We start from the raw sequence: 12,980 nt of genomic DNA on the forward strand, positions 1-12,980 counted from the left end.
ATAACTTTTTTATAGCAGCGAGCCCTAACAACATTGACGTAGGAAACACGAAGAGTAACCCCCAGCATATTATTTTTTTTACAAATAGGTGAGTCACATCGAAAGAAATGTAAAATAATGGGACCTAATACATAGACTAATACATAATGGGACCTCATACATGTTAGAACGAGGTCAAAACAAAATATTGGCCTTTAAATTATCGCATGAACACAAGTCACAACAGCTGGCAAACGACAATGCCCAGCTCTGAGCCCCACCGGGCCGGTGCATCATGTGCGTACTCACATGGCCACCATGGGGCTGTCGTTCCTGGCCGGCTGGGCGGCTGTCTTGCCCCGATACTCTCGCCGATAGCCATCCCTGGAGCTACCGGCTGAAACGAGCGTTGAAACACCGGTCAGAAGGAAAGTCGAAAATAAGGCGAAACTTGATGTGCTTCTGATATCTGTATACTATAATGCCGAAAAGGAATCCACAGTGCGGGAAAGCCGTGACATGCTTTGTAGAATACCTGGGTAAATTTATATAGAGCAGTAGCGATCGACTGAGCATGACGATCCCTATATGTGTTGAAGTCGCGGCATTTGTGTTTAATCTTAGCGCCTGGTGATAGCAAAAACGGCACGCACTTTTAGCGAACAATGGACAGCCCTGAGGGGAGGTCTGAACGGCCCAGTGTCGGAGGAGGGAGGACACTAGATGCTACTGGATGTGAATATAATCTGGACAAGTATTGCATTGAGAGTGTCTTATGAAATTCACGACACAAATATAAAAAGTTAAATGAATGGCATTCATGACGTATAGACGAAACCGGTAACCGTTTTCGTCTCTACGACTTCATCTGCAGCACCGTTACATCGAAAACGTTTTCGATGTAACGGTGCCGATGAAGTCGTAGAGACGAAACCGGTACGCCATTCATGTAACTTTTTATATCTGTATAGTGAAGTTCATAGGTACTCGCAATGCAATGCTAATGGATGATAGTAGACGCTTCTGAGCGCCACTGGACACTATTAGGGACCCCTGATCACCACTAGAGACCACTGGACACCACTAGAGACCACTACACGTCACTCTGCTCACCAATGGTGGAGCTGCGGGGTCGCGAGGCCACCGGTGAGTCGGACGGGTACTCGTACCGGAAATCGGCCTTGGTTGGCGTCGGGCACGGTGAAGTCTCTGGGGTGGTGCTGGCAGAGCCCTGTCCAACGCAGACACACGTGGGAGTCAGGTGGGGTAGTCATCGTAGGGGCGTGGTTGGATAAAGCAATGGTGGAAATCAGTGACAAACAAGATGAAGATGGTGTTATCGATAATGAATTGGAGTTTGGGGCGCCCAGACAGCTGAGCTCATCGGTGCACTTGATAAGCAGTGTTGGTTAATGGTCATTGATCAGTTTTTTTCCGAGACAGGGTACAGTGTAAGCACATCACGATTTCGCCTTGTTGGATCACCAACAAACTATGTTATGGACATTTCTGGAATCTTATTGATTACTAATAAGTTCGTGGAAAAAAGAAGCCCAGGTATCGGCGGAACAAATGTCAACGATGGTAGCAGTAAACATGACTTGTAGAAATGTCCCCATGGTTCCCCAGTTTAGCACAAATTGCCGCCGGCACGCAGCGAGGTGGCTGAATCCACCCAAACTGTCACGTGGACAATTCGTGCCGGCTGTCACGTGACAGGCGGCAATGGTTAGTCCTTAATCACCCCTCGACCACTCCGCACGCAGGCCATCGGTACGCCCCACGGCCACTGCACGTGACACAGTGAACCAGTAGCATCAGCCAGCTCCGTTTCGCCGCCATCACTCTCATTCTATTCGGTTGAATAATGTGTCCGCCAATGGCGTTACATCCCAACGTCTTCCGTCCTGTCCTTTCCCCTCGCAGTTCAGTCAGCCCCGGGAACGCCCTATCCCGTCCTGTTTCAGCCTTTCCAACCTTCCTCCATCGTTTATGTTTTGTCCCATCCCATCCTGCCCCTCATCGATCCTTGACTAGCTCTGCTGACGATCACTGCATCTTCAAGTCAGGTGCATGGCCCACGTTCACTTATCACTGGACTTGACGCAACCCCAGCATGCCACACGAGCAAACACCACCTATGAGGAACCAACCCACCAGTGTTCCCTGACATCACCATCGCCAGACGAGCTCACGAACCTGGTGCATGACTAGCTGGTCGGGCTGCGCGGAGCTGCCGGAGACGTCTCGACTCTCGTCCCTGGTGCGGTTGTACTTCCAGACTTGCTCCAGACGCGAGGTTAGCGAGCGCTTTGCCTTGTTGAGTCCGGAGCTCAGGTCGAAGAGAAGGTTATGACTGTCGTAACTGCGGAAAGAGCAGGACAGGACAAAGGGAGTTATTAAAAAGTAAGTGTTTATGACCCGGTAGGACGTAATCAGCACTGAATTCAAGCCGTGCCCTGAATGTGTAACATGGCCCTTGATTCCACCAGTACCACAGCATTCGACAGGTTGCTATTCGATTAAATCGCAGAGTGCACGCAGCTTCGTATGCAAATAGTCTAGAACGGGCATGCAACGGACAGCAGTTTTCCCTGGGTTCAAGGCTTCAAGCATGACCTATGAGTCTACCTCCTTCGTCGTGTTGACAGAATATGTAGCAAGCACATCACTCATTTTACAACTTTGTTGTCGTTATCTACGCGACAGTTCATTACGACGAGCAATAAATTTGCATATATTTTGCTCGTTGACTTGTTGTGTCAGCAAATTACGCCGACGTTATATGTATTGATTAGCGATTCAGCGGGGCTGCTAACCGCAGAGGTAGAAGGCGGGCAAAGGGTGTACATCCAATGGGGAGCACGCTATTCGGCTATATTTGTAGCAGGCGCTTTCTTTGGCGCCCACGCGATGTAAAGTAGTTGCTAGGTGGGTGGTTGGGACCATTTAATCTTACGAATGGAAACTTTGTTCGGACATTCTTCCGTTGAATGCAGAACGCAAAGCCCTCATTACTTTCCGGCAGCACATTAATTTAAAAGAATGCAGTCAATCTATTTACTTAGTGTTCTAGCTTGCTTCAGGTATTTGATAATCAGCGAGTGAGCAAACAAACGACAGATGAGGTCAGCGTTACGGTGCAAATTATATCAATGCGGTGCTTTAGCAATACTGGCCGCTGACATAGTGACCCACAAAGCGATTCACAGCGAAGCTTTGCCGTCATCCAATGCTTGAATTCTTCTGGATGGGAATCGCATAGACTTGTCCTAACCATTGAATGATTAAGTTTGCTCATGGAGTAACGGTACATTCATTGCTCCATTGGCAATGTTTGACTGTGGCGTAATTGAAGATTAAACATCACTCAACCCAGCCAAATGAGCGTTCACGAATGAGGAATGAGGAGGCTCTGGGGTGGTCCCTCATTATCACTTGCTATTTAGTAGCTATCTTACCAGGATCGCATTCAGATCACTGAAATTGGCTACAATGAATCATGAAGGACGCACAGTGAATAACCGACAGCTAATACCACTTGAGTGTAGCAAGACTCTAGAAAAACTTCAGGTGAGGACGCCTCAGCGATGACCCTTTATCTTACCCGTGCGGCGGGAGCGGCTGGCCGGCAGTGACGTGCGTGTGTTTGCGCTGCTTCTCGTCACAGAGGAACCTCAGCAGCGACATGAGCAGCTCGTTCTGTTCGGCAGCGTCCACCGTCTGCGCGCCGGCCAGTTTGACGAGGAGCTCGCGCCTCTCGTCGGCCGGTAGACAGTCCAGGGCGCGTACCACGACCGTCTGGGTGACCTCCGGGCTGAGACCTGCGCCGGGCGGGAAGACAGGCGCTGTTAGATGTAGGAATGGCAGGGGGATATGGCAGAACCACGGCTGGCCAGTGAGGAGGGTACTCATGACCAGCACAGACTAGCATAGATTACTGAACCCCGACATGGGTTGCTAATTTGGCATGGAGCGAAGCTTACAACGCTGAATACGGTTAAGGCTGAGCTACACTATGCGTGACCGTCCAGGAAATTACGTGCGTGATCTGCAGATCCGTGATTGCGAGACTCACTTGGCATCGGTTTCTGCGTTTTTTCAGAATTTCCGTGAATTATTGTACGCTGACGTAATAATAACAACTAATAAATGGTTTCGCAACAAAGCCTAAGTTTGTTATCTTTTATACTATTTCATCGATAAATTGTTTATTTTGCTAATAAAACATCAATAACACATGAAAATTAAAGAAACAATTACTAATTACGTCACTTATATTCATACGGTGCGCCACCAAGTGCGCCAACAACTGTCTCATATCACGCAATCTCGCAGATTCTGCAAAAAAGTTCGTAGCTCTGAACTTTATATCGGTACGGAACATCCTGACCGTCCTGACTATCCGGCATTTCCTGTACTGAACGTGCGGGATTTCCTTGACTGAATCTGCGTGACTCCAGTGTAGCCGACCCTGTGTATTTCCTATCATCTGAACTTGACCTGCGTACCGATTTGCTGCAAAACCCGCAAACTCGCAGATCACGGACGTAGGACGATCACGGACCAAGTCAATAAAAGACCTACAAAAACTAACGACAAATCCATGTGAAAGCATACTGAGAGGCTGACAGGCACGCGACAAGACAAATGTTTAGCATCAGCGCTGGGCATAGCTGTTCACTAAATCACTAAAAAACGGGCATCAGTTCCCACATCGTTTGTCATCAAACCATACAAACTGGACGTCGCATGTTAAATCCACCATGGACCGTAATCACCCGAATCATAGACAGCAGACATAAGTCACGGACGGGAGTCCAATAAATCACACTGAAGGTCACACGTCACATCAGGCCGTAAAGTCACACACACAAACTGCATTTCGATGAATACAGTATACACCAAATATCACGATACGAAATGATGAACGATAAAGCACACATCACCCCTATCGTCCATCTGGCGTCACATTGGCACGGCATTTGACCAAGGCGGGCGACACATCACACAGCATGGGGAGGGATACCACATGACAGGTAGTCATGGAATTATGCACCGATCTTCAAAAAGGCATGTAGTTAATTATAAATAAATCTCTGTGTACGGAGGGCTTGTATTCTGTATACAGAGGTATGTGATGTTTTTGCCTAATAAATAGCATCATCGTCATAGAATCATCTGCAGTAACAGCAGTAGCACGCCTTACCTTCGAGCTCAGCACAGAGCTTGTTGAACCAGACGGTCGGACAGTAGTCGCACTGCTGGATCGCCTGCCGTTTGCTCTGACGGATCATCTCGTGGGCGTTACGGAACGCCTGCGTCAGAGCTGCGGAAACAAACAGAGTGGTTAGGCGTCATGAAACACGGGCAGAATAAGCTTTATGTCAGCTTTGGAGAGATAAAAATAGAAATATATTCACACTAACTCGATATGAGCTCGCACCTAAGCCAGCCCGTGCCCGAACACATTTGGTGTCCTCCCTGGCTCAGCGACACCATGCGCATTTTTAACGGGCTATGTGCAGTTGTTGACCATTAACAACCCAGAAACTAAAGCAAATATCAGCCCGAAGCTTTTACTTTAAGCACAATACAGATTAGCGCCGGACAAGAGGCATAATACAAGTCGAGCATGCAACTATGCCTATACCAATTCAAATACGACATTTGGCTTTTACTCAATCCACGAATCCATTCCAGCGAAAAAATCACCGACTCACTGTTAATCACGTCTTCGGCGATCTTGTCGTTCTGGCAGCGGAAGATGTACCCGACAAACGACCCCTTGGGGTGCGACCCTCCGGGCGGCGGGGTGGGGGCCGGAGAGGGCTGTCCCTCAGCCGAACCTGACCCTGAGGCTCCCGTAGCAGCGCCGGGGGCGTGCACCGGCGTCGGAAACTCGCGGCAGATGAAACCGAAATGGTCGCTGTTCTTTACACCCTGTTGGTCGAGTGGCATTGTCAGGATCCAGAGAATGAGAACTGAGGAGGACTAAGCTCAGTTGCTTTCTCTTACATAACCTAACCTAAAACAAAGCACAGCCGGTGACTGGCTTTACAATCACAAATACGAGTACAGCTTCCAGGGTTCAGCTTTAAGGGTTTCCAGCATCCTGACTATCATACATTTCTCTCCCTCTCGTTTCATATCTCCGTCTTATCCATCCATTACCTGAGTGATTTGCGATATATCCCTGAAAAACTTGTGCAGTTTGACAGCCTTGTTGTCGGGGCTGATCATCTGCAGCTCGAGTTTGCCCACTTGGAAGAGCATGGTGTAGTTGTGATCCATGGAGCTGAGACGACGCCGGACGGCCATCAGCGAGGAGCCCACGGAGCCGGCGCGGAGCCGGCCGCCCGCCTCCTCCTGGTGCACAGCGCTCCTGTCGGCAGTGGGACGGTTATAGGGTGGCATGGAACGTACGGTCGTCTGCCTCCTCCTGCTGCACAACCAGGGGTCGACAAATGTGACGAGTTGGGGTAGCACGGGCGCAGCAAATCCGCCGCCGCCCTAGCGGTGACCTTGGCCTCCACCGTCAGTTGCGGCTCCAAAGCCAGGCCGGCGTGGAATTGGGGGAGCTTGTGCTACCCCAGCTCGGCACAATTGTTCACTCCTGTGAACACCGCTCCTGTCGGAAGTGAGATGGTTAGAGGGTGACACGGAACGACCGACTGGCTGCCCTCCCGGACCAAATCCCTAGTCGATAGACACGCGGCAAAAGGTAGACACGGAAAACACTGCCCTCCTGGCAATGGTGGCAGGCCACGATGCATGCGCCGTTGGCATGACTCCTAGAATAATTACATATTTTAACACTCGTATCAAGGACATGTAGGTGTAATATTTCACATAAAATTCGTAACAGATAATAAAAACGGACAAAAAACTGCATGGTGAAGTCTTCTCGCATGGTGCTTTGCCACAACAAAAGATCAAAATAAATTCATCGGAAAATAAGCAGAGTATGGGTAAAAATGGCGTGCAGACTAGCTATAAGAGACAAGATTGTCAGAAGAGCAGACATTTGGTTGCAAATACTCTTTCCTATTATAGGCATTCAAGAAAGAGAAACGCTCTAATACAGACACAGGCATTCACGAAAAGAAAAACTTTCTAATACACAGACACAGGCACTCACACAAACATCTATCGCGCAGTCCAAGCATCTACCCGCGTTTAAGCAACTCCAGGTTAAAGAAAGACCGAAAATTCCGCGACATCAACGTGCGTCGGTAGACAGATAGCACAGACACGACAGAAGCTAAACCACCTAAGAGTCGACACAGATGGCGTATATCGTGTTGTGTGGACTGGCTATCGGCAACAACCAAGCTAAGATCACACAGACTAACTAGACACAGACAGGAAGTGCGCGGAACGTCTCATAGCACTCTTACCCTTCGGTCGTCAGCGACTCCGCCTCCAGATCGCTAGGGTAGTTCAGTTGGGTTAACAAAGGCACGTGTCGGATCTTCGCGAAGCATGATTTGAGCGAACGAAACAACGGTCATACAACCCAGTTTACAAGCCCGCATGTTTCTACATGGCGCTACAAATCCAATAACGTCAGATGATCTCAACCGTCAGAATAGACGTTGAAAAGAGCGTTCAACCAATTTTGGATATCAAGACGATAAATCCCACAAAAGCAGTAATAAATGAATGGTATGCTCTCCCACGATTTCCATCTCCCTCCTCCTTCCCCCAATTCTCACCTGCGTCTCATGCGGGCCGTGTCGCCGCTCATGGCCCGGGTCCTGAACGGGCCGGTCGCTGTCCCGCCCCCTCCACCGGTCACCTCCGTCACCTCTCCGTCAGCCGAGGCCGAGCGGGGGATGGACGCCGGCGAGCCGAGCGGGTCGAGCTCGGCCGACTCTGCCACCGTGGACAGCTGCCGGTCGCACGGCGTCGACTGCGGCGTCGGCGGGATGTTGACGATCTTGGGCACGGCGATCGGAGTCGACGGCTGTCGGACGAGAGAGAAGAAGGGCGGGTTGATCGGGAGTCTGACAGAGCTGAATGGGAGTTAGAGAGAGCTTAGGGGCGCAGGATGATACGATGGGGCGAAAAGAAGTTACGAGAGAGGTGTGAAAATGCAGCCAGTCTCCTGAGGTCGAGTGATCAGAGTGTTCCCGAGACAGACAGCGGGAATAAGGAACGACACATTATTGCACAACGCCAATGATTTTTGATTGCAACCGGATGGCATGGTGGCAACGAGGCAAACGTTAGCCCCCCCCCCCCACATGCAGCAAGTCAAAGCCACATGAAGAAGCGACAAAGCGGAAAGAGTGTGAGTAGTCATTAGCATGACACGTGCGTCCAGGGTGAACCAAAATACACATACTTATATTTAATGAACACACACATTGCATACCCAGCCACCAGCGTCATAGTCGCCAGTCAGTAGAAGCACAGGAATGAAAGCCACCGGAAAGCGACTGCAGTTTCCCGGTAATCACAATCCACCACCGACAAAATAAAATCACCTCGAATCAACCAGCAATTTGAACCCGGTAGGCTAGCAGGTTGTTGCCGCAACACAAAACTCGCCATTCATGCCGGCAACAACTGAAATCGGGTAAAACCGTGCGTAAGTCAGCGCATATTTAACGATAGCGATACTGCTGTGTCTCTTCCGACATTGAACAATGCTGGGTCAATGCTACCACACAAAGGTGCATGCAAAGGCATGACAGCAAGGGATCAGGCACTGATGACAGCCACATAAAAAACAGAACTCTGTAAGATAAATCAATCAACGCTGTGTGGCTGTTAATCGACACACACAGACACAGTTAGCAACCCTCACAAGCAGCTTCAACGCATCGGTCATGCGCCAGATCCTCCTAAGGAGGGCCTTTTCTCCTTTTCCCGTGCAACATCAGCAATTCCACTCGCAGGCGTCTCATATTCTATCCTAGCTAACGCTTGGGGCGCTTGGGTTAGTTTTGCCATGGTTTGACATAAACACGGATAGTTTCTGCAAGCAGTCTGAAAACCACATCAGACATGTGAGTCTGACACCCACTCCAGTCATAGTCTGTGAGTCTGACACAGTCTCTGGTAAGTCTGATTCTCCCTTCGGACACAGTCTCTGTGAGTCTGACACAGTCTCTGGTAAGTCTGCCACCCACCTCCGACACAGTCTCCGTAAGTCTGCCGGTGCTCCCGGTCTCCTCAGCCCCCTCAGACCCGTGCCGCCCGCTCGGTGGTAGGGACGCCGAGCTCTGGCAGCTCCCCACACTGTTCACTGAGTCCGTCGAGCCGGAGCGCAGCGCGTGGTCACCCTGGAGGAGAGGGGAGCGTCGGTTAGATTTACATACACAGAGCCGGTCAGAAGGAGTCAAGCGGTGGAAGACTGAAGACGAGTAGAGGACGAATGGTATTGAGTAACCCCATGAAGAGTAAGACACTCCAGGCCTGACTTTTGACGAATGGTCGGGCAGGCTTGGTTATTTATGTGGTCATTTACTCCGTTATCTAACAAAACAATAACATCCATATCCGATTGCCACAGGCGAGATTTGAAACACTACTTTGTTTACCTGCAGGTAGAGGGCATCATCGGGGGTTGAGCGCAGTGCCAGACCGCCTGCCTGACTCGCCGTGCGCCGCTTGAACTCGCCAAACTCCTGAAGGGCGTCGTCGATGAAGGAGGGTGGCCCCTTGCGGTGGGAAGTTTTGATTTTGCACACGTATTGCACCTGAAAGAGCCAAAGGAGAGAGGGCGGTCAGCAATTCAAGATAGAACGGTTGGCTCCATGGATGTTAATCTGGATGTTTAGACAATACTTGGCGCCCTATCTTTAACCAGAAGGACATCACAAAGCACATAACAGCGAAACGGAATGTTTCAGACGAAAGGGAACTTCGTACCATGTTGATGTAAAATTTCTTAACTGACAATATCACCAAATCAAATAAAGAACAGTCTACATCAAACATCCCCAAACCCTCGTTAACAATGTCACACCTGACATCACCGGTCGGCAGTGACCCAGATAACATTATCGGCATCGACGCCAAGCCAAAACGTGCCAAAACCGCTGGCAAGTTGCAGACGAGTTCAGCACGCCGCGAGACGGGTGGCAGGCGACAGGGCCGTGGTCGTGACGTCCGGTCATCTGCCGCGGCCCGGAGCCAGTCATAATATTTACCTCCACCCGAGCACGTGCAGTTGCAAGTCAAACGGTAAGAACAGCCGCAATGGGACGGACGGGATGGGACAGGACGGGACGGGACGAATGGGGCCTTACGAGACGCCCCCTCCCCCTTGCTGCCCCTGCTGAATATCATCGGTCAGTCCGTCGGTTCGACGCATGCTGTGCCAGCTGGCGAGGCACGAGGCTACGCTAAGTGATCGATGAAGTGGATTACCACCTCATAATTTATCACCCATCATGTGCGTTTCCATGAGTGTATAATATGCATTCTTCAAAACAAATTCCATAAAAGGTAGACGGATGAGCATTGACCTTGTCAGCACCGTTCATCTTGCAGATACATCATGAATGCTGCAAACAAACACTCTGTTTGTTAATTGGGGCTTAAGGGCGCGCCGACTACTGTCATTTTGGCAAACAAATACTTCATATGCTGAGATCAGTTCGTCAAGTTTACATTACAAACCGCCTCATTGCAGATCAGTCAACTTGGCCACACAGCTTGCCGCGCCTGGAGCTCTCTCCCTCTCCTGCCCAGCCCCGATGCTCCGATGACCGGCGTCCCTCTCAGTAGAGCTGTGTCACAGGACACCGACAAGGCATCATCCACCCGAGACCCCCCCCCCCCGGCGGTCGGTGGGTCCGCCCTGCCATCAGCTGAGCCCCGCAGCACGGGCGCCGCCCGGGGCCGCCGCTCGGCACAGCAACAGCACGCTGCCAATTCGGGCTGGCAATGGGAGGAGGCGACACGGCCCGGCGTCCTGGGGAGGGTGGGCACTGGACAGTAGACGGGGCGGGACCCAGAGGGGGTTATGGTTCATGTCGGCCTTGACCGTGCACGAGTCGAGCAGGCCTGTAGAGATGACTGAGGGAGGGAGGGCCGCCGTAAGCTGATCACTGCACTGATCAGCCGCCAGACTGCAGACTGTGCTATCGCCACCCCGCTGTGCACCAGACAATGACGAGTCTGTCCGTTCAGTGCACGTTGTGAAACGCCGCGATTGATGCAGTGATTGCTAACGGTTAACGAGAGCAGCGCCACCCACTGATAAAACAGAGCATCAATGTTCATTAATGCTGATAAGAGACATTCATTGATTGCACAACCACATGGCGTGCAATAACCGTGTGTCATTCTAATCGAGGTGTGTTGCGATGAGGAGCGATGTTGTTGCGTTGTTGTGACGGCTAAATGTTTGGGAAGGGAAAGACAGCCCCAACTTAGCTGAGACCACCATTCTAAGGTGCCACCGATTCCCATCACTTGGCAGAATGGCGCATATAAGCGACCACTATATAGTACAGTGAACGATTCTTGAAAACAAATGATGAAGCCATAACAGTTCAACAATTGAACACCGTCAGTTGACTGTCCTAGAAAAAGCAACGATACTAGTAAATATCTTTCGAATGATCAATTGCATGTCATGCTGATGTAGAAGCAACAAGACAATCGAACGTTTATAAATGAAACGCATTAACAAGTCAACACGATAAATGACTGTTTAAAATGCATCTATCATATTTGGATTGAAAAGCCATCGTCGGAATCCAGTATCAGCAATAGTAGTATAAATCAGTATAAATCAGTAATATATCATCATGGAGCTGAATCCATGAAAGCGTGAAATGTGCCACAGAAGAGAATATTGGACAACTACGCAGCAATGTGCTAAAGCAGGCGGATAAGAGTGCTTTTGTTTATTAATCTAAGTAAGAGGACGCTGAAGAGGGACGCTCGCAGTAAACGTCGCGCCTCGTTGGTTTCTTCTTGGAATACACTGTACGAGCAACAACATCGCTCTGTAAAATATTACGCAAACCTCAACGCACAGCACTTCAAGAGCGGCGTCCACGGCCCACGCTGTTGACTGCAGGAAAACAATAAAAACGGTTACAATGATACAGCAATGTGGTTGGTGCCTGCATGAGCACAGACATTGCAGTTATAAGGTTAGGTACCGTTATAGCGGTTAAAAATAAACTCACTTTCCGGACACGAAATGGTTTTCTCAAGATCTGGATCGTGGAATAGTCACAATGTAGGCCAATTTTCGAGATTTATGACATGTAACAAAAGCTGTTAAAACTGCCCTAGATGAAACATATGAGGAAATAATTCTTTTAATATGTGAGATGGTGCTTTTTGCCATGATGAATAGATATAAATATGCAAAAATTCTCATATTTGGCCTATTTTACAATAAAAGTTTTACATTTCTGCCATGTTATTGATCATTTTTGCATATTTATAGGAAATAATTCATGCGGTTTTTGCGGCAGTATCAATCAGAAAACCATAATCCTTTCATCCTCTCCACATTAGCGGCGTAACAAGAGGGCACTGGCCTAAGACGCAATCCATAGTATTTCGAGAGTACTCAAAAATCAACGTTTCACGCTCGTCCGTTCTCATTCTCTCTCACGAACATGTAAAGTGATGCGCCGCTAACCGTACTGGCAAAATACCCGACGCTAGGCTGTGCCGCCGAGCTTCGGTGTACTGCGGCACAGCCTACCTTCCGGCAAACAGGTTTACGCCGCGCAGCGACAACGCGAGCTCCAACCATAGGCGGCGGAACGATTTGAGACAAGGGGGGGCACCAGCTCCAGGAGCCAAACCTAGGGTACCCCCAAATCCTGTTTTCTCATCGGATTTAGGCCACTTAGTTTTCGTCACAGCCCTGGCACGATGATTTTTTTATTTATTTTTTTTTTTAATAAACGAAAATGGCAGTTCACCCCCGTATGTGTGGTTAACTTTAAGCTGATCCCTAAGTACCTTAGTGTTTGTCTCTTCCTTATTGTCGTTTGATAAATTCCATTTATCCT

General features: G+C 49.5%; 1 protein-coding gene across 2 annotated transcripts in view; it reads right to left on the minus strand.

Moving 5' to 3' along the window:
* The window catches only part of LOC122392355 (TBC1 domain family member 4-like), a 103,902-nt gene that overhangs the window by 50,838 nt on the left and 40,084 nt on the right, over window positions 1-12,980 (minus strand). The window contains exons 5-15 of one of the 2 annotated variants that reach the window (XM_043387140.1): window positions 9,531-9,689; window positions 9,120-9,272; window positions 7,698-7,948; window positions 7,380-7,412; window positions 6,154-6,364; window positions 5,703-5,922; window positions 5,189-5,308; window positions 3,587-3,803; window positions 2,179-2,344; window positions 1,093-1,210; window positions 289-376 (exon numbers count right to left, since the gene is read on the minus strand). In XM_043387140.1, coding sequence (XP_043243075.1) covers window positions 289-376; window positions 1,093-1,210; window positions 2,179-2,344; window positions 3,587-3,803; window positions 5,189-5,308; window positions 5,703-5,922; window positions 6,154-6,364; window positions 7,380-7,412; window positions 7,698-7,948; window positions 9,120-9,272; window positions 9,531-9,689 — 1,736 coding nt within the window. The remainder of the gene's footprint in view (window positions 1-288; window positions 377-1,092; window positions 1,211-2,178; window positions 2,345-3,586; window positions 3,804-5,188; window positions 5,309-5,702; window positions 5,923-6,153; window positions 6,365-7,379; window positions 7,413-7,697; window positions 7,949-9,119; window positions 9,273-9,530; window positions 9,690-12,980) is intronic. The other variant, XM_043387141.1, reaches the window with a different exon arrangement.

The sequence above is a fragment of the Amphibalanus amphitrite genome, unplaced genomic scaffold, assembly GCF_019059575.1.
Source record: "Amphibalanus amphitrite isolate SeventyFive unplaced genomic scaffold, NRLGWU_Aamphi_draft 000483F_arrow, whole genome shotgun sequence".
Lineage (NCBI taxonomy): Eukaryota > Metazoa > Arthropoda > Thecostraca > Balanomorpha > Balanidae > Amphibalanus > Amphibalanus amphitrite.